This window comes from Trypanosoma brucei, chromosome 6 (assembly GCF_000002445.2).
Source record: "Trypanosoma brucei brucei TREU927 chromosome 6, complete sequence".
NCBI classification, from domain to species: domain Eukaryota; phylum Euglenozoa; class Kinetoplastea; order Trypanosomatida; family Trypanosomatidae; genus Trypanosoma; species Trypanosoma brucei.
In genome coordinates, this window is record NC_007279.1 from 1,479,827 (window position 1) to 1,507,524 (window position 27,698).

Below are 27,698 nucleotides of genomic sequence, written 5' to 3' on the forward strand. Positions count from 1 at the left end.
TTGAAGTTCAAGCCGTTTTCTCCTTTTGATTCTCCTTTCGCTGTTAAAACTAGTATATTAGAGTTCTTAGTTTTAAATTGTCATCCACATAATATAATATTGTTGCCGAAAAATGTTACTAAATTTTAGTGTATTTGTTAAGAAGAGGCCTTTGACATTATATAAACTTACCCAGTCCATCACCATCTCTTACCCTTTACAGCTAGACATTATGATCGGTAATCAGAGTAAAAACAATAGTCACCACAATCTCTGGTGTAGTATCTATCTTTTTTAAAGAAACGCAGTGCATCATCGACAACTCCTCTTCCTTCTAAAGTATTGTTTCCCCCGGTGTTGTGATATCCGTATCGTCTTGTTTTTTTTCATATTTTCTTCCTTTTCAATTAGTTTTCTATCGATGCTTCTGTAGGAAACGTAGCAAAACTATTTTTCTTGTGTGATAGACTCTGTCACTCCACAATTGTCCACTTAATAACACCCTTGTATGATAATATATTTCATCCTATTTGTGTTTAAAAATGCATATATTCCATCTCTCTCCTTTTTCTTTAATAAAAATTCTTTATGCTCTCCGATTACTACTCCAATTCACTCACTTATTAGAATTGCACCCTTGTTATTAATTAAGTGTCTCTCTTTAGTGGTTTCGGCTAACCCACTACACATCTATTATAATATTAGTGTAAACAATCTCATAATACTCTCCAATAACTATCATTATTATTACTATTATAACCCTGACTGATATCCATAAAATTAAAAAATAAGCAAAATAAAACGAATTAAGGAAATTATAATAGCACTCATTTTTTATACACTATCAGCTTGCTAATTTTCACCCATAGGACACAATCATAAAACTTTTAGCACACTTCATAAAATTTTAGCGAATTTTCTCAAATATCAAATTGCATAAACTTCATAAATTTAGACAAAAATATTTTATAAACTTTATTTTAGAAGCAAAACTACAAGCAAAAGAGGGCTTTTATGAATGAAAATAGAATTGCTTCCCGTAGTGTTTGTTGTTTTCCCATCATTCCCTTCTGTTTCTTGGTTTGATTTTTCTAGTTTTTCTTTCACCTCCTTTTTCAACTCACACTTTTTGGTGTCAGTATTAAAACTGCACCCCTTATCCTTTAGGCCTTTACATTTATCTTCATCATCTTTTGCTTCACCGCAAATTTTTTCTGTTGCCTTTAGATCTTGGTGTTTGGTAGACTCTTCTAGCCTTTTATCAAGCGTTGCGAAGTCTTGGGATAAACGTTGCTGGTAGTAGCTCAACAAGTTGGTTAATTCGATGCTGTTTTTGATGTCCTCGAGTTTTGTAGGAGTTTGTCGCATCGCTGCACCTTTTGGAATATCCTCTTTTTCAATTAATGTTATAATTGTGTTGATGGTATCCACATTTGTATTGGAGAAAACGGTTTCTATTGCTTTCTTTTCATCGCTGCCTTGGTGGTCTTTTGCTTCGCCGAACAAATTTTGCGCGGCTTCCTTCAGTGCCGCTCGTTCTGTGAGGTCGCCGCTTTCGTTGGCGTACTCTGTGGGCAGCGTCCGGTCGACCAACTTTATGGCTGCATGTGCCTCCGCCCAGTGCTTTAAGCCGTCGCTGGTCGTTTTGATTAGGTTTGCCTTGTTTGCCGTTGCCAGTTCCCCCGCCGTGTTGGGAATCGTCAGGTACCCAGCCATCACCGTCACCGCTGCATCTGTTCCCCCGCTCTTGGCGAAACCCTTGCTGTTGTGCGCCGTTGTTAGGTGGCATTCTTTGGTCGCCGCTGTTGGTTGGTGCTTGTTGCCGCCGGTCCCTTCGACTAAGTTTATGTATCCTGCGGTTGTTATGTGGGTCGGTGTCCGTCGCGTTGCGGTGATTGGGCTTTGTGTTAGCTTGCACTCTGTTTGGCCGAGTTTTGTCGTAGCGCTGCGTGTCACTGGCGTGTCTGCGTTTTCATCTGCCAGTAGGCACGCGTTGTTGCTCCCGTCGACCGTTTGCTCCAGTAGCTTAAGGAAATCGTCGACCAGACCCTTTACGTAAGCGCTCCGACTGGCGGCTTCTACTTGTTGTTTTATATAGGTGTCTTTTAGTTGCCTAACTGCTGTGGCTGCTTTGGCTTCGTAGGCTGCTGCTATGGTGATAGCCGCTTTTGTCCATTTGTGCTTGGGGTTTTTTAGGCTGAAAATCCTTGCCCGCTTCGCTGCCGCGTCGAAGTCTATTGTGGCTGCGATCATCTCCGTCGCTTCTTGTAGAACGTGACCTTCTATGCCGTCTAATTCTTCGCTTACTTGACATAGCGGTTCCCACGTGGTTTTCTTTATGCCGACGCCTGTGGCGGCGTCTACGCGTTTAAGCCCGGTTGCGAGAAGCAGCGTCATCACGAAAAGCACTAATGGCTGCAACCATTGCGAGCTCTGCATATTATCCTCTCTTTTTCACCTTCTCTTGAGTAGCTGTTGCCTTGGCCTTGCAAAATAGAGGAGGAAGTTCTTAGCGTTGGTATTTCAGTGAACATTCGTTGATGGAAACTTGACTGATTGCCCACATGCGAGGTAACTTTGCTAGTAGTTGGGGCAGCTTTGTTCATGTCTGTGGTTTCCGGTGGTTACACCTGCAGCGCTACAGCTAATAAAGGCGGTAGTAGAAGAGTACATTCTAGCAGCTCGTTCTGTGTACTGTTGCGCGGGTGTAAGGCTCCGTCCAACCAGGCATTTCTAGTAGTGTTGTTACAGAAAATTTTTTTAGAATGCGCTTGGCTATGCTGTTCTTAGGCTGGACGTTCATGGAGTTCCATGGTTGTTGTTCACCGGTGTTCGGGTTACAGGCGACAAGCCACCTTTGCATTCGGTTTTCCTAGCAAACCTTTTTGCAGTGTCGCGCCGTAAGGCGATCCTTGGTTCACGAGTTAGCTGTTCCGCTGCGTAAGACCAGGAAGGATAAATTCTCCACTGCTTTGGTTTGTTTCTCGCAGCCCTCTATTTTTTTCCTGCTTCAGCTACGATAGGAATCTCTTTTTTTTTTCACAAAGGCCTGTCCTGTTTAAGTTACGCCTGTATTCTGCTTCAGAAGGTCCATGGTGTTTTGGTTTAGGCTGTGTTCCGGTGTACTTAGAGCGTCCGCATAGTGCTTGATGATTTTGGCTATGATTGGTTCGCATACGCACGATGAAGTGCATTCGTTGTTTTTGTTCGTAGAAGAATGTGCCTTTTCCATTATTTTAGAGTAGAATAGAAACGAAATTGTAAGTGTTGAGTGTCACTTCATCTTTTTTTCATGGTTTTTTTTGTTTAGGGGAAGAGGTGAGTAACTTTTGGAGAGTCCATTGGAAACTTCTCTGTGCTTTGCCCCTTCTGCGTTAAGGATAAAGACTGTCCATTGAAAATATTAACCTAGACAGTGCGTGTAGGCAGAGAAGTGTCGTGTCTTCCAGCTTAGGTGACCTTTCTGCGATACCTTGGTATTTCTCATTGTATTTTGTGGTTTAGTTTTCTTTTTTTTGTGAGGTGCCCTGTCATGGCGGGAAGAAGGCAAATTTTTCTGCTGCATTTATAAATGAAGGTGCTATAGCGGTTACACCGCCGTCAGTTCCTCTGAGTTGTGCTTGTATAAGACTTATCGTGAGCTGGTGTGACGTAATCTATACGATAACTACAGTTGAAGTAAACTTCAACTTTTTGGCGGATGTTTTGCCACATACGAAGCCGATGTGTTTGCCAGGTAATCTGCCGCCGTCATCGGCTATCGACGGAGATGATTGCTGTAAAATCTCTATGTGTCTCTTTGATGGTTTCTTCTGCTGTGATAAAGCGACCGTCGTACATTTTTGCTGTCCTGCAACTTCTTTGTTTGCTTTCCTTAAATTTTCATAACAATTCTTCATTACCAAGTATGCTCAAACGAAGCTATTGCGCAGGTCAGTGTTGAGTTCGTGCCAGAAAATGGTTTGTTGCCAGGTGTGTTTGCCGAGGCATGGATCAGCAGGAGGAGATTGTATTTGATAAATCCTGACACTTGTCGGCTCTGGTCTGCGTAGTCAATCGTTTTTACTCGTCAACCCTGTTTTGTGTTGTTTATTTTTGTTTATATTAACCTTCGAGCATATTTTTAGTTGCGTGTGCTCCATATAGTTTTTCTGATGTTCTAACAGAGCCATAAAAATCGGAACAATCTCCTTTGCATCAATTTAATCGCCTTTTCAACTCATAAATTAAAACACGTTACCCGTATCTCCTTCCACACAGTAAAGTAAAACCCCACATTCATTTGATAAACCGTTACTCACTTGATGGATGACACTGCTGATGGCACACTGGCACGTGCCAAGGGACCGACAAATGAAAAACGGTGTCCCAGCAAGACGCTGCTGATCCCTGTGCTGTATGATGCCGTAGCCGGAACAAAGCAGTGTTCCCTATGAGAGGAACTCTGCTGGCTCTTGGCTTCCCCCGATGATACGGGGTACTGGACCCTGGCACCACGTTGAGGTGGCCGGCATCGCCAGGGTACTCACTTGATTTTTTGGAATTTTCTTCGTGCCTTCGTGGGAGTTTCCCCCCACTGGCGCGGCCATCAGCCATCACCGTAGAGCCCTGAGATGCTATCGGTCTGGCGACTGTGGCAGAGTCTCCCTTTTTTATTCATCCTAACACACCCTCTATAATTTTTGTTGTAGCTCCGCAGTTGAACGGAATACAGCAGATGGGGCGAGAAGCCCCCCTCACCCCGGACTCTCCCAAAGATGTCAATTAGCAATCCTTTTGTTTTGATTTTTGTTATTCGTTTATTATTCTCTTCCCCTCTTTCTGTTTCTGTTGCTTGTTGATTGCATACCCCCTCTGTCTCTGAGGGTGTCTGGACTATTCCTGCGTCCGGTGCTTTTCCTGCTGGCTCCACACTCGGCAATAAGGGGGGAAGTTGCAGAAGGGAAAGTGGGTTGTATGACTTTTACCTTAGGTGAGGACTTCACCTGTGGCCGGCTCCGTTCAACCGCAATGAGAAACTGTGCCAGCCTTTTAGAGAAACATACATCCTGCACACACACACCTTCTACCGCAAACCTGACACGTAACTCCTTCAAACCGGGACAGCTCATCAGGTGCAGCGACGTTTCTTCGCAGTCGCCGCGTTGGCTCGTAACAGTGCGCTCTGCTCCCATACCGTGCATCTTCTTTTGATGTAGGGTGAGGCCAGTTTTGCTAGCACACTGCCTTCCGCCTGTCTGGCACACCAACATGGATGTGTTTGTATGCGGGGAATCAGTGGCACCCAATTTTGTGATTTTGCTGCATTTAAGCTCGACTCCCTCACCTTAGTGGAAAGCCTTACAGTGTCGGATGAGGGAGGCCCCGCAACTGAGCACTTTTTTGGCACACACCACACTGCACCTCGCCCTTCCCCGGGACGTCAACGTTTCCCTCACGGGCACGCTTACGAGGGAATTGCACCAACACCACGGTACCGTCCTCCGTCACTATGCTTTTATGTTTGAATTTCTTGTGTAGTGACAGGGAAGAGTGTGTACCGAAGCTCGCCTCGCACAAGTCACATTGAAACGGCAGCTTCCGTGTATCCTGAGAGGCTGGCGCTGTTGGGACGCTACCATCTCCTTGCAATGAGTCTTCGTTCTCTCGCCCCCTTTTCACGCGGCAACTACCGCTGCCTATGCCATGTATTGTTCTAAGGTGGTGTAGTAGTCGGGCTGGCACTGCGAATTTGGAGGCACAGATGGTACAATGAAGCACCTGCGGTCTCATCGGGACTCGTGTGCTCGATGGTAGAGGAACGATCGCCACCACTGGAGGGGGCTCCGGGGGGGATGTCCACTGCGGGTGTTGCATCGCCGTATTTGATCCTCCGGAGGGCATCAGCTCGCACAAAGCCATGTTTGTTTACCATATGCGTTACAGCACTCGAGCGGCATTGGTATGTGGCATCACATTCCGTACATTTGGTCGGTTCGGAGGTTCTTTGAAGAGTGCGTGTCGCAACAGGTGGGGCCGTTTGTATTGTTGGCCCTATCGCTGCATGTTGCGGGTTGCACCATCGGCACTGTGGAGGCACACTCGGGTTGATCTTTCGCAACATCCATCCATAGTGTCTTGAAGACCCAACCCGAAAGCGTGCCAGTGCTGTTTCTTCTTCCCTCGTCAGTTCTTCCTTATGTTTTGTTGGAAAGTGGTTGCCCGTGATACCAAACCTATGAGTGTTCTCATGGACTTCTTCCGACCTAAGCACTCGCTTCGCATAAGCAATGATGTCGGGGATCCATGTGTCTCGCAACTGTGGTAAATCTGCGGCCTTTTTGGCCATTTCATCGCAAACCTCATTCCGTTTCATGCCACAATGGCCAAACACAAATTGCAGTCGGATACACACCTTTCTTCTCTGAACTTGAAGCAGAAGCCTCCATAGTCGTCTTAGAATTGGGTCCGTTACGGCTAGGGGGCCTGTCTGCAGTGCTGTTAACATTGACAGCGAGTCAGAGAAGATGGACAACCTGCTCGGTGTGCTTCTGTATGCCGGAAGCCATTTCAGCAGCCTTTGCAGTCCTATCTCTAATGCTACGCATTCCGCTCTGTAACTGCATGAGAGTTCCCCTGCTCCTGTCTTGGGTGCGCAAATCAGCGTGTTGTTTCTGTAGAGCAGGGCAGCTGCTCCGGACTTCTCACCGAGGGACATGGATCCATCAGTCCACAATTCGTAGTGCTCTCGCCGCGGTGGCTCCTTCCCCCTCCGTGCAAAATGCCGTTCAATCCACTTTTCGGAAGCCTCCCTTTTGACATCGTCAGGGTCATCAGCGCACACAGGCTTTATCTGCGTGTGAAATATCGGTCGGCAGCTGTGGCGGAGCGTCGATGTCTCTAGTGGGTGCTCGCGTGGCTCAATGCGGAGGTGGGGGTAGGACCGCATGATGCGGGAATGTAGGACTCTGACTGGATGTTTGCTGTGGTATACTTCTTCAGCACTGCGCCGTAAACATCCGCCTCGTGACTCACACATCAGCATGAATTTCATGCTGCGCACAAGAGTGGTCGTCTTGAGTGGCAGGAGGTTTGCTTCCAGCAGAGAGTCCTCTTTGCGCGTCCCATGCGGTATGCAAGCTATGATGCGACTGGCTTTGTGTTGTGCTGCTGCAAGGAGGTCGCGACTTCGTTCCGAAGTGTCCCAGTACCATACCTCAATGCCATACATGGTGTGTGCCTGTACGAGTGCTAGATAAAAAGCTCTCAGTACTTGTCTTCTTGGCTCCCATGTAGAAGCTGAGATGGCTGCTATCTGCAGTAGTCGGAAGTCCATCTTGCGTCTCGTTTCTGCAGCATGTGTTGCCATCCCCTGCAGACACTGGAATGTTACTCCTAGAAGCTTCGGTGTCCTGTCAGCTCCTATTCTTTTGCCGTCCAGTTGTAATGTAAGGGGGTGGCGCTCTATAAACCCGAAGAGTGTGCACATTGTTTTCGCTACATTGACAGACATGAAGTACTCTTTTGACCACTGTAACACCACGGTTAGGCCGCATTGTAGTGTGTGGTTGATGACATCCCTCTCTGTGTGCCTCGCAAGTAGCGTCAGGTTGTCTGCAAAGAATCCGTGCTGCAGTAACGGCACTTCTGCAAGGCATTGGCTCAACGAGTTCATGACAATAATGAACATGATTGGACCAAGGACAGTTCCTTGTGGCACTCCTCGCTCAAATGTTCTGCTTCTGGAGAGCTTCTCCTTGAATCTCACTCTGCCAGTTCGGTTACTCAGAAATGATACGCACCACTTCACAATGTGGGGTGATACCTTCATTCTGTGCATTTCCCTCGCAATTTTGTCGTGGTCTACTGTATCAAATGCCTTCTCGTAGTCGACGAATACAGCACCCGTACGATATTGGTGCGTGGGGCGGCAGAGGGCAGCGCGGACGTGCAGGAGTTGTTCGAGCGTTGAGCATCCGGGGCGAAAGCCTGATTGCTGCGGCGTCAGCTGGAACTCAACAGTGTCTCTAAGCCTCGTGGCAAATATGCGCTCCATGACTTTGCAGAGACAGCTCGTGAGCGTCACAGGCCTGTAAGAATCGAGGTCCTCCGCCTTTTTCCGGCCTTCAGGATGGGGATGATAACACCAGTCTTCCATGCAGGCGGCACGACTCCCGTTCGTAGGCTCTCATTGAATAGCCTCACAACAACATTCAGCGCTGTTCTGCCGAGATGTTGCAGTGCCTCGTTGTATAAGCAATCAGGTCCGGCTGCGGATCCACTAGGTAGCAGTTTGATCGATCTCCGTAGTTCAGCCATCGTGATGGGACTGAACTCACTCGCTATCGTCTTTATTGGTGCCGGTGGGTGTGAGTCGGGGTGCCTTCTTGCGCGGGAAGAGTACAGTTTACTGAACCTCTCAGCTTGACGGTAGTCCGTGATGGCCGCGTTATCAACAAGTACAGCCGGTGTGGTTAGTGGTCGTGGCGCATATACCTTCTTGACAATGTGCCAACTGCAGCGGTCTGACACCGCAAGTCTGGAGCATAGCGTGCTCCATCTCTTCTTTGTGGTACGGTCCAGGATCTGCTTACGCGTGGCTACCAACTTTTCCCTTCGGTGGGAGGGTCCGCATCCAGCGATCTCTTCATCGAGTTTCGCGAGCTCAGGTGTCCAATGTGGTGGCGTTGCTCTGCAGCCACGGGGGACGGAGACCTTCGTCGCAATGCGGATGGCGGAGCTCAATTTCTGTTCCAGGGTCTTGACGTTCTTCTCTCTACCAATTTTCCTGCAGAGCTCGTCAACCTTGAGACGGAAATTCCTCCAGTCAGCTTTTAGCCATGCGTACATGGGCTTTCGAAGCCGCGGGCAGCTCAGTGCATCTGTGTCGTCTCCAAAGATAACGTCGAAAAATATGTGATGGTGATCGCTATCGGGAGAATACAGCGATGTCCACGTGTACACTGTGCAATTCCTTGACAGTGTCACATCAGGGGTGGACTCCCCGTGGTGGCGCGCGTACCTGGTGCACTCACCAGTGTTGCAGACCAGAAACTGGTTGTCAATGCACCACTGTGTGAGGGTTTCACCCTTGGTATTTGGTGGGCTCGCGCGATCCCATGCCAACGCGTGTGCGTTAGCGTCTGCACCGATGAGCTGGGCACCGTCAGTCGTCAGAAGCGTATCTAGGTCAGTTGCCGTGAAGGTGTGTTTTGGTGGGATGTATGCCGACGTGACAGTCAGCGCCGTTCCACGTGCAAGGTGAATTGTTGCATGCACTTTTTCAATGCGACCAACAACGGCCATACCGGTCTCGACTGGTATGTCCTCTCACTAGTATTGATACACCTCATCCTTTGCAGTTACGAGCTATTCCGTGATGTTGGTAGCCAGCAACGCTAAAGCAAGCCGCCTCTCCAGGCGTCATCCTTGTCTCGCTCAACAGACAAAAGGCGATCCGCTCATCAACAAGGGTTTTGTGGAGTGCTAATCTCTTTCCTTGAGATAGCCCGGCGCAGTTCCACTGCATCCCGTGAAACGACAGGCAGGGATTCTCTTCCACATCACCGGACAGCAGCATCTTAGTGCGGATGATATACTGCTGATGGCACGCTGGCACGTGCTCAGGGACCGACAAATGAAAAACGGTGTCCCAGCAAGACGCTGCTGATCCCTGTGCTGTATGATGCCGTAGCCGGAGCACAGCAGTGTTCCCTATGAAAGGAACGCTGCTGGCTCTTGGCTTCCCCTGATGATACGGGGTACTGGACCCTGGCACCACGTTGAGGTGGCCGGCATCGCCAGGGTACTCACTTGATCTCAACCCTCCGCATTTAAGTCGGCCACCATATTTCAAACTATATGTTACACCATTTCTTACGCAGCATCTATTCACTTATATTTGACATAGGAAGCACAAACCACCCCGTATTATTTCTTTCTGTGCCGCTTTGAGCTTTTGCGTGTCCATTTGTTTCTTTCTGTATCTTCTTCCCTATTTTTGTCAACTGCATCACTCGCTTTGAGTAACACAGAGACTCTATTTGACATGTAACAACTAATTCTGTCTCTAACCACTATATTTCTTCACCTTCTCAATGTGCATCATGGTACTCATCACCATGTTTATGTACGAAAATGTTCGTATTCCCTATTCTTTTTCTTTTGTATCTCTTATTTTCCTTCAATAACATCAAACGTGCTCACAGTCTGTCTTATTACTTCTTCTACTCACTCATTTACTCAAATTATGCCATTGCAATTATTTTAAACTCCTTATTTTGGGGGTTATTTCAGCTGGCAGCCCTCTTATTTTAATATTCGTATACACACTCACAACACTATCCTAGTATTATCATTATTGGCATTTCTATATTATTATTAACACTACTTCTACTATAGCCCTAACTGATAGCGACAGAATAACGAAATAATCAAAATTATTGTACTAATCATTTTTGACGCCCTTTCATCCTACTACGTTATGTCCACATGCCACTATTATACACATTTTAGTATAAGTTTAACTATTTTTCTCACTTTTAAAAGGTTTTTAAAAACTGTTAAAATATAGAAATTTTTGTCAATTTCTATCAAATTCTTTCAAAATATCAGCGTGTCATTGTATTTTATAAAATTCATGACGTTCGATAAAATTGAGCATATATCCTTATAGTTCTACAAAAACCCACAAAAAAGCAGTAATCAGGGCAATTTTTTTTTTTATCTAGAGGAAAACTAGTAGAGCGGTACTTGCCTTCCATCCATCCAAAAACAGCTTCTTTCTGGCGGAATGTCACCTTTTACTGGTCCTTTGGCTTCCTTACTTAATGTGCACTTTTCTTCTCATCTTTTTCTTCGGGGTTCCATTTGCATGGGGGAGTGCATTCCGTCTCTTTGTCTTTCTTATTGCAATTTTTTTCGGCTTCTTCTTGTTTGGCCTCAATGCCTTGAAGTGGTGTCTGCTGCATTGTTGGTGCGAGAACTGTAGCAGCATATCGGGCAAAGGTATATGCCTGTTCTGCTTGGCTGACAAGCTGCTTCTGTTGGGCTTCTAGTAACTTGAGGTGTGCCGCTGTGCCGGTTGCGTTGTCTACCAGGTCTGCCGCCTGGTCCAGGTTAGACAGCCATGTGATTCCTTTGCCGCTTGTTGCAATGGCGTCTGTATAGTCGATACACAGTGTTGCCGCTGCTCCGGTGCTGGTGCTGCCGCTTGTTTCGCCTAGTATTAATGGTTTGTCGTAGTAAGTGTCTGTTGCCGTTGAAATATTATAGTTTGTGAGTTTTTCGATCATTTCTGTCGCTGCTGGCGCCGGTACGTTGCTGATCCGCTTGGTCCTCGCTTTGTACAACAGGTAGATATCGCAAAGCGCCTTGAATTCTCGTATGTTGCCGTTGGTGGTTGCACCGCCTCGTTCGAATGCCATTGCCGCTAAAAACAAGAGAGCAGTTGGTATACCTAGAATCTCGTCTCAGCTTATGCTGTTGCTGAAAGAAGATCCTTTTGAAGGTTTGGAAAGGAATATTGCTTGCCTTGCGAAGGTATTATGAGTGACGGAACAGGATTATTTTAATATTTAAGGCATGTTGTGTTTTGAACATCCCAATCTCAAGGACTTATTGCTTTCCCAAACACTTAAGTGTTGGACTGTGAATGCAAGGTTAATGTATACGTGAGTAGATTAGTTATTTATGGGAGTTGTGTTGCTGTCAAAGTTAAACAGTGCCGTCGACATTTGCCTTGAGAGTTTCGTTGGTTTTTTTTCAAATTTGTAGGGACACAAAGAGGGATTCTTTATCCAAGTCTGTTGGTTGCATTGCCAGAAAAAGGACACGAAACTGAATCGAAAAAAACATACTATTAATTGCAGACCGTATTTAAACGTATTTAAATTATATAAAAGCTGCTCTTCTTGCTCTGTTTTATCATTTTCTAATTTATAAATTTCAGTTTTAACTCGAAAAAAAACTATGTATGGTTAGTGCTTCCTCCGTTAATGATTGATTTTTGCTAGCGAATCCGATTATGTTCCCTCTTTTTGTTGAGATAGTTCATTAATACTGGGAAATTGTGACATTGGAAGCGCTTTCTCTGCAAATTTTGTTTTGTTTACTAGCTTCTACAGTTGAAGGTATGCGACCACTTTTATGTTAATTATACGCTCCTTGAAAGGTCTTAGTTACTTGCCAGTATACCGATATGTAATTGGAGGTGTATATCCATTGAGCTTTTCCACCTCATAGTGTTCCTCCACTGTTTCATATATATTCTGTTTCAAGCTGTGTCCGTGTTTTTGTTTTACTTTTTCTTGCCAACATAATCCATTAACAGTCCTAGTGTAAAAATCCTTCTCCCTATAATACTATATTATTTTCCACAAGTGCTTGCCGCTATTACGATATCTTATTGAGATCAGACTTCAAAATAACCTCACAATTACACAAACCTTTTATTATACCCCTGCTTCTTCAAAGCTAAAAATTATTATTCAACCTAAAATTAAAAACCAAAGTCTCTGTTATCTCTGCAGTTTCATCTATCCATGTTGGAGTTACAACGGGCAGCAGCGGTGGTTCATGCTTTGTTTCCTCCTGAACACCGCTGTTAAGTATCAGATTTCTATCATTTCACACCGTATTTTGTTTCGTTATCTAGTTTTCACTATCACCATTTGTGCGGATAACGTAGCGACTCTGTTTATCCTGCACAATGAACTATGTTTCTTCCTCACTCTCCATACAATCATTTTTTGTGTGCAGATTCCGGTCGTCGTGTTTGTGTCTCTGAGTACGCATATTCCATATCTTTCGCTATCACTATCTTCCCTTAATAATATTCCCTTTGCACTTACTCACTTACTCATACTCACTCATTTATAATCACTTCATTCCTACTACTGTTCTAGGTTTCATCTATTATGGGTTCCCTGTCGCTCAGAACTGTCACTCTTATTATAATATTCGTATATATACAGACACTCACAACACTCTCCTATAAATATCATTATCATTGTTCTCGGTATATTACTAATGTCCGTAAAAGAAATAAGATAAAAAAATTAGAATGGCACTCATTTTTAATACCCTATCACACTAATAATTTGGAGCCATAGGTACGTACATACCAAAGTTTCCGATTTTTAATTCTTAAAATTTCCGAAAAATTACCAATATTAACAAAAGTGTTAAATATATTAAATTTCAAAAATTATAAAAATAAAAAAACATTCATAAAATGCTACAAACTCACAAAAAAATCCATCAGAGCCAATTTTCTATTCGCAAGGAAACTGGGATCTTCGCATTTTTCTTTAATTCATCCGCAGTTGGCTTTTTTGCCGGGTTTCTAACCATCATTCTCCTTTTCACAGTTTGCTTTGTCTTTGTGTTTTGTGCACCTGTCTGAGGGTGCTGTTGTTCCTCCCGATTGCGTTTGTGTTACAGGGACGGCGTTTTTATTAGCTTTGGTTTCATTAAATTTGCACTTTTTATCGTCGGCGCTGTCTTTTTGATAAGTACAATAAAGGTTGGCGTTGCAGTCAGTATCTTTCGTTATTCCTTCGCATTCTTTTTTCTTGGCTTGAGTCGATTCTGCTGTCGCTTCTGCTGCCTTCGACGCGCTTTCGTCCTTTCCGTCTGTCTGCTGAGCTGCTGCTGTCGCTTCTACTTTGTCCGCTATGTTGTACGCAATTTTTAGGTTCATTTCAATTGCTTTTTTGAGGGTTTCTTGATGTTGTTCTGCCTTCTGCTTGCGATCCAGTAGGTCGGCTGCTTGCATGACGGCTGTGGAAAATGTTAGTTCCGGCCATTTGTCGGCGTGTGCCGTTATTGTCGTACTGTACTTGACGCAGAGCCCGGTATCGCTGGCACCGTCGCAACCGCCGTTTGCTGTCCAACCTAGATAGCCGGCATTGTTATGGATGGTGACCGCTGAATGCAGGTCCTGCAGAGCCGCCCGCAGGGCCGAGGCCGTTGCGTGGAGCGTTCCGCTTGTACTGCACTTCTGTCGCACTTTGTCGTAGGTTGCTTTGGCTCCGCTGCCTCCTGCACTCCACTTGTCCGCCCCTTGCGAATTGCGGAGTGGCTTTGGGCCGTCGTTGCCCCCTTGCTTTTCCAGCACAAGGCACATCGCCACATACGCTAGCGGGTTGTGATTTTGGATTTTGCCCTCCTGCGCGCATGCCGTGACTGTTGCGGCACCGTTGTCGGTCCCGCTATTTGTTGCGAATTTGTCTCGGTCTTTTGTTTCGCCGTAAATGGCTTCAGCTAGTTTGTCGGCTACCGCTTTTTGTTTGCCTGCCTCTATGTCGGCCGCCTCCATTTTCAATTGATTGTTTAGTTCCAGCGTAGTGTTCAGAATTTGGTTCATTTTTGTTGCTGCTAATTTTCGCGCTCTTTCGGCAAACTTGTTGAGCTTGCTGGCCTTGATTCTCTTGGCTGCGTCGTTATTTCCTTCAAGCATGTGCCGTGCATCTGCCCAGCCCTGCCAGCTGTCTTCCCCATGTGGGAACGCCGTTTTGGCATGGTTGGGTTTTTCTTTCCACGTGAGGTTGTCTTTTCCCTTTTTTAGAAACAGCTTCTGCCATGCAGGGTCGCTTAGGCTCATATTAAGCGCCGCTAGTTCTGCCAGATCCTCTTCAGCAGTCACCTGCTGGCTGTCAGGTGCCGATCCTTTTTCCTGTAGCTGAATCAGCTTACACACCTTTGCAAATACATCCGCGTTGGCGCCTTCTGGTATCGCCAGCATCTTAGGGAAGCTCGTGGCGAGCACAACTACCGCGACTAGAGCAGATTTAACATTTTTTTTATCCAAGTCCCCGCATCGGCTGTTGTTGTTGTTGCTTCCGATACCTTTTCCAAAATTTTGGATATTTACCTGATATAGTTGACGCTGCTATTTTGGACATGCCGTGAATCTGTTTGGTAGTTTTTTAAAATTTAAAAGCTTTGGGTCTTGCCGCCGGAGTTAGACTTAGCAATATTTTAAAAACTTTTTAGTTGTAAACAAAGCCCCTTCCATAAACCCATCACCACAATTTTTTTATATTTAAAATCCAACTTCTTTCTACTTATTGAAAGAGTTTGAATTTTACCCAACTCTTAAAACTAAACTTCCTTCCTTCCAAATATCCATACCAAGTAAGATTTTTCACAATCAATTTGGCTTTTTCTTCCCATTCAATTGGCTGGTCAGCAAAATAAGTAAACGACACTTCTCTAAACTCTCTACTATTGAGAATAGAAAAGAATCTCTCCTCATAATCTAACCCAATCATTCCTCACTTCAAAACAAATCTTTGTCAAACAGCTTCTTTTTGAGTTGCACTACAAATAAGAAATGGCTTGTAAATACTCTTATCTGACTGCCATTCCTTACCTCCTTTCAATAACTCTCCAAATGCATATTAAAAAATTTTTAAGTTCTCAAACCCTAGCTATTAAACAACCACCCCTAATATACGGATTTGCCACTAGGAGGTGATTTCACCAAATGAGGTATTTTTTTATATTTCTCTTTCCTGTAACTGACATTGAAAAACCAATAACATCCCTCCACATGCCCTCTGTGATCTGAGTTCATAAGCAAATCCAACTGAGGCGCATAACACTCTGATGTTGACGTGAATAGAATATTACACAGCGGTTTCATATTTTTGACGGTAGGAAACAATAACATCAACTCATTCACTGTTATAACAATATCCTTATTACTTGCATTCTGTTTTTCTAAAAATTCCGTAACTCATCTAGGCCTCTTAACATGGCTATACAAACTTCAGATCGCAACTGTAACAATTTCAAGATGAATTAGTTTGTCACTCAATATGAGTCTACACCATCCTTGAGTTGCATGAGTTTGAACTACAACAACAAACGCTCTTGGTTTCTTATGCCCATTCTCTTTCATTTTTGTTTCGTTAATTCACCATGTTGAAAAGCTATTGGGTACAAACACACCAAAGATAGCAGCAAGAGTAATAGTGAAGCTTCAAAGATACCAGGGTTCATTCCCTAATCTACCATTAAAATTTGAAAGGATTATAAGAAAAAATATAAAATTAAGAAAAAGAGACGGTTGTGATACTACGGTGTTTTTTTAATTTGTACTGTGTTTGCATATATGAGCAATTCCTTGATATTGTTATAATAGATGTGTTTATGATTGTATGCTTATTATCTGCGCTTTATGTTTGAGTGTGAATTCATTTTTTTAGTAGTTAGCTTCAGCCACACATAGCTCTGCACACTAAATTATTTTATCTCTTCATTGAACTCACATTTCCACTCCATGCATTGCTATAGAAATTAAGGCAGCTAGTTGTAATAGTTATTGGTTCAGAAATACTAAGATTTCTGCTGGTGGATGCGTTACCTACAACAATCATCTAATTTTATCATGCACGTTCCATCACTGTGGATACGTCAGAGGTTCCATTTTTACTGAGCCTGGACTCTGTTTCTCCCATATTGTCCTTCAATCATCTTGTTTATTATAATTCCAATATTCATATTTGTTTTTGAAACTGTGCTTTTTCCATTTCTTTCTCTTTATCTGCATTTTTTCTTTCTTGTGAAAATATTCCTGTTCCTCTTCCACTCACTCATGCTCACTTATACTCACTCAGTTTACACCCTTTCTATTGTTGTAAGTGATTTTATTTTGTATTATTATCATTATCATTAATACTTTTATGAAAATAGTAGCTTATACATACTCACAAAACCTTTTTCCAAAAATAATCATTATCATCTTTTTTCTTTACAGTTACTATTATTCCCATTAGTCTATCCTGGTATCCATAAAATAAACGGAACAATCATATTATAATAGAATTCATTTTTCATATCCTATCACTCTGACACTTTACATCTATATGCTAGCATTGCGCACATTGTCAAAATTTTTATATTTTTATAATTCTCGAGTTTTTGAAAATTTGCACATTTCATCAAAAAGTGTTAAAATATATCAAATTTTAAAATTTTAACAAGTTATATAAGGGAGAAAAATTTAACAATTTCATAATCTTCATTAAAAATTCTCAAAATGATACAAAACTCACAGGCGGAGCAGCCATCAAAGCCAATTTCTCATTGAGGAGAAAACTGGAATCTTTGCAAGCATTATTTTTACACTTGCAATTTTGTCCTTTTGTGCTGGCATATTGTGTTAAATGGCTGGTACAATTTGCAGTTGTGGTTTTATTATCCACGTCTTTTTTTCTGTTGTTTTGTCTCCTGTGTCCGTCTTCTTTTCTGAGTCCTTATCTGAAGATCCCTGGTTTTCATTTTTTGCTTTTGTTCGTCGGTAATCGAGGCCTATAAAATGTGCTAGTATTTCTTCGGCATTCGGTTTCTGTATGATTTCTTCGATGCTAGCTGATTCACTTTGGTCGCCTAAGTTGTATTTTCGTTTTACTGTCAGGGCACTTAGATAGTTTGTTTTAAAGTCAGTTGGCCCTGTGCCGTAAATGCTCTTTATTCTTTCTTTTACTTTTTCGGCTACCTTGCCTTTTGGCATCGCCTTTATTTCCTCCGGCGTGATTAGTAGTTGACGGCCTATGGTCGCCATTTCTGGCAGCTCGCTTACTTCGGTGCCTGTTGTTGGGTTGAGGTCTTCTGCCGTTGGGATTGTAGTCGTAAGCCCGGTGCAGATACGGCCGCTACCTCTGCCCTGGTCGGGACTCGGGCGTCATCTGTCTTGGGGAGCTCCGCGCACGTAACCGCGTTCCCTGCGCCGGCTGTAAGCTCTACTTGGTCGTACGCTTCGTCTCACAAATATTGCCTTTGCTGCCAATGCGTGTGTGTCGCCTCGAGCATTGCTGCCGTTGTCAGTGCAGACGTTACCACTGTTCGCGTTTATTGTTCCGTGAGTGCCCGCCGAGTCTCCCTTTGCGAATGCGGTAACTGTAATCTCAGGCATCTCGAAGAACTTGTCTGGCAGTAGCTTTATTGTTGAGGACCGGTCGATCGTCGACGTTTCTTGTGCTATTTCTTGCCCATTTATTTGCTTTAAGTTGCAGCCGTGTGCTGCTCTCTTTACTACTACGCTTATTTGGCACGCTGCGGCGCCCCCAAGTTGCCCGCTAGCTCCGCTCGTCGCTTGACTTGCTGTTTGGGTGTTGCCTGTCGTGTCAGTTAGAGCCTTTGCCGTTAGCACCGCCGCTGCTCTGTACCGAAGAATTTGGGTCGCTCGCTGCAGTTTTTCTTGTGCACTTTCTGCATGGGTTTTCGCTGTGGTTGCGCGTTGCTTGGCGACTAAAGCGAGTGCTTCTTTAGCGGCTTTCTTTGCCGGGTCTGTTTCCACCGCCGCCATCAATCTCCACTTCAATTCGGTCCGGCCTAGTTCTGCTAGTTGTTGATTGATTCTTGTTGATTTTTCTTCAAACTTCTTAGCTAGATCGTTTGTGTAGGCTGCTTCATCGCACGGCTGGGCTAGTTTGCTACTTTCCGTCAGAACCGCGGCTTGTGTTGCAGTTGACATTGCTTGGAGTATTAGAAAAGTAGCCATTGGCACATTGCTCTGAAGGTTCGTCATTTTTTAAACCTTTTACTTTCGCTGCGGAGAAAGCGGTTCTTTTGCCTATGCCTTTTGTGTTCGCTGCGATGTTGCCTAGTTTTTGGGGTCTGGCTTGTTTTCTGTGTGTGTGAGGTTATAAAAAGAGATTTTGACAGAACGTTTTTGAATCATCGGCGGATGCGCAACGGGGGTCGGCGGCGATTGCCGCTACAAGCGTTGGCTTGCTACCGATTTTGCCGAACTCCGGTAGTTTGTTTGGCCGCAGGAACATGGATGCTGTTTGTTCCTTGGGGCTTTTATTAGGTTATTTAGATCTCGATTGAGGATCATAGCTAGCAAGACAGCTGCTTATAGAGCATAAAATCTACTTTATAACCATTTACAATATGCTAATTCATTTTAAATCCTCACATACAAAATACTCTGTGTATCTTATATTCCTTTAATAAAGGGCAGAAAAGACATTTAGTCTATGAAAAGGTCACTTTTATTATTAGTGTTTAACATTTGAATCCACACTTAGATTTAAAAACAGTGTGTTTACAATCATCCCAGCTTCTGAACCTATCCATTTCTGTGCTAATTACAGTGCATCATCGGTCCTTCTAGTGTTTTCATTCCATACGCGCTGTTCTGTACATTGTCATTAATTACATATTTTCGTTTTTTTGACTTCTCTTACTTCTTCTGTAGATAACATGGTGATTCCATTCGGTCTTTTCACTTCAATATGCCCCTCCATCATTGTCCCTTTTCTTCTTCTTTTGTGCACGATCATGCCCATTATCATATTGTTATTTGAAAATTGGTACATTTCGTTATTGATGCTTATCTCTGCCGTCTTGTGTTTACTTCAACAATATTTGTCATCTTCTTCGTCAATCAGTTACTCGCTATACCATTCAGTTACTCTCACCAGCAGCATCCTTCCCATTGGTATAAGTTATTCCCTTTATGCTGTCCATTTAGTCTTCACCACCTTCATCATCACATTATTCGTATGCACACACTCACAACACTTTCCTATTATTATTATTATTATTATTATTATTATTATTATTATTATTATTATTATTATTATTATTATTATTATTATTATTATTATTACCCTAATTAATATCCATAAAATAAACATGTCACTTACTTTTCATACCATATCACTATACTGCTACTTTACTCTCATATACCTCTACCATGCATATTTTTTTCTCAAAAAATGTTTCACATTTTAATCGAAATTAATTAAGGTACATTAAATTTTAGCAAATTTACCAAATTATCTCAAAATATCAAAATTTCTTGAGTTTCATAAATGTTAAAAAATTGAGCAACTATCCTTAAAATACTATAACGCTATCAAACTCACAAAAGCAGCAGTCATACTCAAAGCCAATTTTTTTGTTTACTATAAAACTGGAATCCTGACATTTTCCTTTGATCCAACCGCAGACAGACTTTTTGCCAGGGGGATCGTTCCTTTCACAGCTTCACATTCTGTATGGTTTAGAAAACTGCTGCACACAGCTTTGGCAGTATTACTCCCGTCTTTCTTTTCTTCTGATTTGTTTGTTGTATCTGTTTTGCTCTCTCCCTCGGAGTTAGCTCCTGCTGAAGTTGTCTTTGCTTTTTTTAGGTTCGTTGCATAAAAATAACCCATTGCATCGGCAAAGTTTCTTTCACTTAATTTCTGCGTGGACCCTTTTATTTCAGGTTCACTGCTGATGGTGATCTCGTCATTTTCCAGATGCTTGATGTACAGTGTTTGAATGTCAATCTTTTTGTCTCCAAACACAACTGCTGCGACATCTTCGTTGGATAAAGAAGCGGTTGCTTTGTCCTCACTTTTGGCGGCTAATGTTTTTGAAAACGCCTTTAAAACGGGGTTGCTGAGGACTTGCGCAGTGGTTAGGCTGTTGGCGGAGTCAGCGGTTGGGATTGAGGTGGCGAAAGCCGCCTTTAATGCCGCTGCCAGGTGCGTGTCGCTGACTAGAAGCTCAATTTTGCTGGTGTGGTCTTGCTCGTGGTGTGCGCCGGTGTTTTCTTCTGCCCCTACAGTGAGGTCAATGGCGTTTGCTTTGAAGTCCGTTGCGATGGCGGCTAGGCCGCCTAGCACGCCATTGACGTGCTGTGCCGTGGTTTGAACTGAGTCGGAGTTGTTGTGGCATCCTGGTGCATTGCTGTAACCGCCTGCGTTCGATTTTGAGGCGTTGCCGTTTCCTTTTGCTGTTATGCGTGTGTCGGTTGTTAATATCTTCAGGCTGTCTGCCTGCCTTATGAGTATTTTGTCCAACGTTCCAGCCCTTTTTGCTTCGGTGATGGCTTCCGCTTTGCCTTGGGCGTTGTTTTGGCAGTTTAGTCCTGCTGTTATCTGAAGTTTGTCCGTGACTTTGCAGTGTTTGGCTTTTCCGCAGATGAACAGTGTATTGCCCCCGCTCGATTCCAACGCCCCTGTGCCGGTTAGCGCCGGTGCAGTTACTGATGAAAGCGCTATACTGTAGGTGTGCCAGACCCAGCGCTGTGACAGCTTTTGTATTTCCTCCGCCTGCTCTTTTGCGAAAGTAAGTGTTCGGCTCGCTAGTTGGTTGGCTTCTTGTGTTGCCGCAGCTAGCAACGCCTCATATGCCTTTTCTTGTGGGTTTCCCTTGCATCGGGTTGCTGCTAACTGAAAAAGCTTAACGTTGGCGTTGTTTTGGACATTGGCTGGCTCCGCCTGCGGTGCTCGCTCCTTGAGATCCGTGATCAGCTGCGGTGTGTACCATGTTTCTGTGCAAAAGTCTTTGACTTTTCTGGGGTTAAAAGCGCTCTGCACGCCACCGCAGACTTCAATGAAAAGAATGACTGGCTTTACTATTGGTTTAGTGCTTAACTTCTTCGGTTGAGGTACTAGAATTGTTGTGGCTGCCTATGCCTTTGTCTCTATGCCGATTCGTACTTTTTTCTACAAATATCTGTTCGTATCCCGTTTAGGATCCAATTTTTGTGCCTATGTGGAAGCCCGTTTTGCTTTGTTAGTTTGAGTTTAAGGATGTGAACGGGAGGGGAGAAAGAAGTGCCATTTATAAAATTGTAAGGCATCAGAGCGCGAACAATTACCGAACATCCCCCTTACTTCCTTTCACGACTTGCTTGTCCCTGATATTTGTCGTTTTGGCTTCTTGATTATACAGTCTGTGTTGGTTGAAGTAGGTTTGAAGTTTTTTCTCTAGATGTTTTGTCAGTTGCTGCTTCACATATCGTTTACCGCCTCGCCTTTGGTACACTATATCTTCATAAAAAGATGTCGTTACATTACTTTTCTCGCTTCGTTTTTCGTTCTTTTGCGATAAGCACACTTTTTCCCGTACTTTCTTATTTCTTCCTGCTGTATCCGCCTCTTGGCTGTTTCTGGTCCTGTATTTTTATCAAAAGTTCTGAGTGTTTGACTCTGCACTAACCGCTGAAATAGCCGGTAGTTGACGTGGATATTCCTTCATGATCTTGGTACCTGGCTAATAGTTACGCTTGTGTCTGCTGGCAGTCACCTGCACTTTTTATTTATTTATGACTGCTGAAATACAAATACCTTTGTTTCTTTCATTCCTCTTTACTATTGTTGCCCCATTTTATATTTGAAAAACAGAAAGCTGTAAGAAGGTTAAAATTAATCAGGGAAAAGACTCAGTTTTGCAGGGTTCTACACACTAACGTAGACTGTAATATACTCTTCTAAGCTACTACGGCTCCCATGTACTAAAATTTACATTTAAATTGTCTTCCCACACCTTTGCGTGCAGCATTATAAAAACCGTAGAAACATTCGTCCAATCTCATAACTTTTTAAATCCATATACGTTTAGGGTATACTATGATTCGCTGTTCCTACACCTTCTTGCGGTACCGTAACTCTTCTCTTGATGTTTGTTCTCTGTTATTACGCATCGTATCGTTTGATTCTACTGTCACCGATAAGACAAAGCTTTTGGAACATTAACACGGAGCAACCCCTATTCTTATTCTCTATACCCTTCTGATATATCCATGTTTAGCACTCTCATCTTTCTACACAACAATACCATAGCACTGCGGCATATTTCTCAGCTACCATTTCCCTCAGCACCAGGTTTGTAACCTTTTTCCCTTGGCCCAACGTCGAATAAACAGTGGGTACTTTTTTTCTGTTTCATTACGATCCCTTCTGTCTTTACTACTTCTATTATTTGTTCCAGAAGTTCTGCAACACTTTCCCATTATTATAATATTCGTATATACACTCTCACAACACACTCCTATCATTATCATGATTACTATTATGACCCTAACTAATACCAATATATTAAAATTAATAAAATCAACCAAATTATAATACCGCTAAATTTTCATAACCCATTACATTTTTTTGTACCTATAGGCCGCTATAATGACAATTTTTCAAATTTCACTAATTTCAACATTTCGTCAAAAAAGTATTAAAATATATAAAATTCTATCAAAATGGCAAATTTTCATAAAGTTCTATAAAATTGAGGAAAAAACCTCCGAATTCTCAAAAACTTTTCAAAAATAGCAACCTCATATAAGCTGCAGTAGTCAGTGTGTTTCTTATTGATGTGAAAACTGAAATCCTTGCAAGTTCTTCCATCCTATTTGCAGCCATGAGCCTTGGTGCATTCCTCTTGCTTTTTTTATCAGAGAATTTTGAACCTGTTTCTCCTGCTTCTATAGTTTTCGCAGTTTCTTCTTCTCATTTGCTATCTTTTTCATTATATTTGGACACTGGGGTGTTGTTGCACTTGTCTTTCTCGGCTTCACCTTTGCAAACGTCTGTCACCCCTGGTGGTGGCTGCTGTGGCTTGTTTTCTGCTGTGGCAAGGCGTCTACGAATTCTTGCAGTAAAGAAGGCCAGAGTGTGCGCGAAGTTTTTTTCTTTGGAGAGTTCGGAAATCGGCCTTGTGGCTTCTCGGTCCCCTATTTTTATTGTGGCGCTTCCTTCGCTTAGGGATTTTACAAAGTTCTGTTCTAGGGCATCTTCGCTGCTGCCGTAAGCTTGCTTCAGAATGGCGAGTGTTTTGCCTTCTGTTATGTCCACTTTGTTGTTTACAGGTTGCTTTACCAGTAATGTTGCCATGATTCTTTGCATTTGAGGGTCTTTGCTTAGGCTGGAAATCGTTTCTTTAGTGACTTGTTTTGGCGAGTGGATCGTGATGCTCCGGGCATTACAGAGCGTGTAAGCTAGTCGGTCCTTGGTGACGGTTAGTCGTTTCTTGTCCGGTTCGCTGCCGCATCCGTTTCCTGTGCTTGGTTGGCGTTTGATGTCTTGGTCCTCCAGTTGTTCGTCCGTCGGTGATGTGTAGCTGAGGTCAGCGTTTAGGCCGTTGGATGCATAGCTGCTTGTGGTGCCGGTTGTGCCGCACCTGCCGTCGTTTGTTTTTTCTCCGCTGGCTGTTGTTGGTGTCCCTTTGGCTTCCTCTTTGAGCGTTTGACCCCGGCGGCCGAACATTAAATCCTTTGTTACTTTGATGGCTACTTCGCTTTCGATTTCTGCCGCAGCATTTGCGAGGTCCTGTTTGTTTTGCAGCTCCACTGCGCAGGCGACGTTATTGCCAGTTTTTGCTGGTGTCGTTAACGTACAGATTTCAGTTGACCCTCCAAACCTTCCAGCTGCGCTTGTTGATCCGCCGCCACTGACCGTCCATACCGGTGCCGCTGCTGGGTTTACTGCCTGTAACACCTGCAGTTGGTAGGCCCTTTTGCGGATTGCTTCTGCTGCGTTTCTCAGCTGCTGCCCCTTCGTTTGCAGCGCAGTGGCAGCCGTTAGCGTCCGGCCTGTCGCCAGTGCCGTTAATGCAGCATACGCTGCGTATTTGGGCCCTGGCCAGATTGCCGCTGTCGCCAGCGAATGCATCTATTTTTCGTCAGTTAGTTTTTTTTAGGTTTTCTTCTGCTGCTGTTACCCTATTTTCTAACGCCGCCACAATGTTAAGAATGTATTGGACCTCTGAGCAAATGTCGGTGACAGCTTTTGCCGCGCTGTGTGCTGGACTAGTTCCTTGTACTGCAGCCGGCACCGCAAATAATATCATGAGGACCGGTAAGAATCTTACCACGTTGCGGTGTTGTTCGTTTACTGCTGCCATGTTTGAGTAAAAGGGTCTACGGTTTCCAGCTTTAAACGAGGTGTGATGAGGGGAGGTTTGATTTTGTTGCTAATTTGCTCTAACTGTTGTCTTATTCTGTTTTTGTATTTCAGTTTCATATTTGTTTACAAATGCATACCTAAACGCACCCCCCATTTTTCAAATTGCCGTTACCCTTTTCTCCATTTTACCGAAAATAACATGTTCGGGAGGCGAAAACCACGCCACAATCTTTCCGTTTAAAATTAAGTATTGCAACCAGATTAAAAACCACAGTTTCTACCATCTGCACTTAAGCGTCTATCCATATCTGTGCTACTTTTGTAGCTCAATCTCTTTCTTTATTTTTTTTGCTGTGCGCCTACCTTTTTTTCTGCATTACATGTGCTCTTTCCTTTTTTTCATCTTTTATCACCTCTTCTGTTGATGATTTTTGACTCTATTTGGCATCTATACTGCATTTTATCCTTCTTTTACTATCCTCTCCATTATTATCTAAGTGTATGATGATGCCCATTTTCATGCTTGTTTTTGAAATTGCACATATTAAATCTCCTTCCATCTCTCCCTTTCTGTGTTTCCCTATAATAACAGCCCTTGTTCTCTTTCAATTTCTTTCATACTCACAGTCCCATCCCCTACTTCATTGTCATTGAACACTTCCCACTGTTTTCAGTGCTTTTATTTTGGCAACACACTCACTATTCACTACCACTCATATTATAATATTTGTATATACACACACTCACAATACTTTTATATCATTATCACTATCAATACTATTATTATTACTATTATAACCCTAACCAATATCTGTAAAATAATTAGAAGAGCGTAAATTAGAATGTCACTCATTTTTATGCCCTACTACCCTATCAAATGCAACCGAGGGCCACTATGACGAATATTTTTTTTAATTTTCCAACATTCTGCAAAGGTTTGGCAAAAGTGTTGTAATATATCAAACTTATAAATTTCTTAAAATTGAACAAAAATCTTTTACAAATAACTCTTAAATTGTTATTCTAGAAAAAAATTATAAAAAAGTAGCTCCTTGTTAGTGACAAAAGAATTGCTTCCTGTGGTGTTTGTAGTTTTTGCATCATTCTCTGCTTTCACACCCTCTTTAAATTTGCATTTACCTTCGCTGAAGTCGCAGTCTGAATCGTTTTTGCATTCACTTTCTTCTGTGTCTGGCTTGCATTTTTCTACTGATACGGTTGTTGTTGGTGCGGCTTGTTTCTTAAGCGAGTCGCGGTGACGTTGCTCATAACATGCCGCGAGGGCTGCGTGTCCATCTGCATCGCTTGCCGCTGCGGTTACGGTTTTCTTGGAAATTTCGTCGTTTACTTTGTAGTTTATGTGTTTTTCTTTTAAGGGGTTTATTAACCTTTCTCGTAAACTTCCTTTGTCAGTTCCAAATAACTGTTTAACTGCGTTTTTCTTATGGTCTTCACTTCCATCTTTTTTGATATTACCAGTTAACAGCAGTTCTGCTACTTTCTGGGCTTCCGAGTCAGTCAGAAGGTCGGCTATGTCCTTGTCTAAGTAGCTGTCGATCGTAGCTACTTCATTGTCGCGGATTTCACAAATAGCTCAGCCGACCGACTTGTGTGTTAGGGCTAGTTTCTCCGTGCCATAAGCCTCCCCCGTATTTTCAACACACTTTTGGTTTGGTCCATCTGTCGCCCCAAGTTGGTGACGGTCCAATGTCGTTTCGAGCGGGACCGTTGTTACTGCTGTTATACCGAGCGCGTTGTTCGTAGCCCTGCTAGGTGCTGTGTCTGAAGCGCTGCAAAACCCGCCATTGAAGTTGTCATTGTTTGTTGCTAGGCTGCCGATGTGGAGCGCTTCTCCTTGGATTGTTATGCTGTCGCTCGCCTTCTCTGGGACCAGTTTTATTGCCTTGAGCGCTTTTAGGTTGTCCGCAGCTGCTTGCAGCTTAACGTTGTCGGCACCGATGCTGGAGCAGGTTTCGTGTGTTGCAGGTTGTGTGGTGATCTTGAATCCGCACAATTTTGGCGTCCCCGCACTTGCGCCTATGCTGGATGGATTTGTTCCTGTGTGCTGGCCTATTGTTGGTTGAGGAGGCGCCGTACCGCGGTGGAGCACAAGTCTCGTCTGTGCCTGAAGAGCTTGCAGTACGGCTAGTGCCGCTGTCAACTTGTCGGCTTCGACGCCTTCGGTTATTGCTAGCGTCAGTTGCCGGCTCGTTAGCGTTGCTAGTGCTTGGTACTGCGCCCGGGTGCCTGCTTCTATTTCACCGCACATCGCTGCCGCTAACAGAGCTGCGTCGTTGGCTCTGTCGCGCATCTGGTCCTTTGCTTTCTTTGAGCTTTTCTTGGCGTTGTCAATGACTTTCTCTAGGAAAACTATCTCGTGGCAGGGCTTGGTAGCCGCTGCTTCGTAGGTTGTGGCTATATCGCCCTGCCCATGGCTTTCCGTAGCACCTATTAAAATTTGTATTAGTACGAGAGTCGCCTTGGTATACTGATTAGGTTTGGTCATTGTTGTAGTGCCTGACTTGCGTCGTGTCTGCTGTGGCGTGTGCGCTAGCTTTGGGTTTCTGGGGTTTGCTTGGCTCACGTATCGTCACTCTCCTTTTCTTGTAATGTGATGCCAGTATTGTTGCTTACTTGCCTTGCGTCTCCTTTGTGGCGGCGTCGCTGTTGCAGCTGTTAAAGCATATAAAAAATGAAATTTATTGCGAAACAGCGGTATCGTGTTGCTATTATTTTGCTTGTCTCTTTCTGTGATTGCTCCACTGTCCACTATTGTAGAGTGCACATTGCATCTGGACGCACTGTCTTTGTATTTTCATTTTTAATTAACTTATAAAATATATACCGCTGTTACCACTTCCAGTGATCTTCGAAAAAACCTTGCTCCTCCGTGAGGTAGCGTCACATGTCCATGTCATTATGAACAATGTTTTATATAACTCGTGTTACTAGTTTCATCTATGTTTGACTGAAGTATGATTCATGCTAGGCTTTTTTGTTGCTTTCATTTTGTTTTGTCTTTTTTCCACTTTTTTTTTCGTTTTGTATGGAGGTAAAGCTGGAGTCATTTATACCGCTAATCTAGCAGCAAGTTTCATTTTATAA

At 43.5% G+C, this 27,698-nt stretch overlaps 1 protein-coding gene and 7 pseudogenes across 1 annotated transcript, besides 11 other annotated features; all 8 read right to left on the reverse strand.

Moving 5' to 3' along the window:
• Positions 1-27,698: part of a sequence feature (sequence corresponds to BAC RPCI93-1I18) that runs on past both edges of the window.
• Positions 955-2,418, reverse strand: Tb927.6.5370 (variant surface glycoprotein (VSG), putative; the record flags this gene model as incomplete). Its single annotated transcript, XM_840542.1, has 1 exon — positions 955-2,418. One exon carries the CDS (start codon positions 2,416-2,418, stop codon positions 955-957), a length of 1,464 nt encoding a protein of 487 aa, XP_845635.1.
• Positions 4,252-4,501: a mobile genetic element.
• Positions 4,513-4,763: a mobile genetic element.
• Positions 4,513-9,764: a mobile genetic element.
• Positions 9,515-9,764: a mobile genetic element.
• Tb927.6.5380 lies at positions 10,753-11,384 on the reverse strand (annotated as a pseudogene).
• Positions 13,143-13,182: a sequence feature (AT_rich).
• Tb927.6.5390 lies at positions 13,196-14,788 on the reverse strand (annotated as a pseudogene).
• Positions 14,985-15,966, reverse strand: Tb927.6.5400 (annotated as a pseudogene).
• Positions 16,856-16,878: a sequence feature (AT_rich).
• Positions 16,918-16,946: a sequence feature (AT_rich).
• Tb927.6.5410 lies at positions 17,001-18,496 on the reverse strand (annotated as a pseudogene).
• Positions 19,503-19,585: a microsatellite.
• Tb927.6.5420 lies at positions 19,824-21,380 on the reverse strand (annotated as a pseudogene).
• Positions 22,785-22,806: a sequence feature (AT_rich).
• On the reverse strand, positions 23,154-24,591 carry Tb927.6.5430 (annotated as a pseudogene).
• Positions 25,351-25,389: a microsatellite.
• Positions 25,612-27,099, reverse strand: Tb927.6.5440 (annotated as a pseudogene).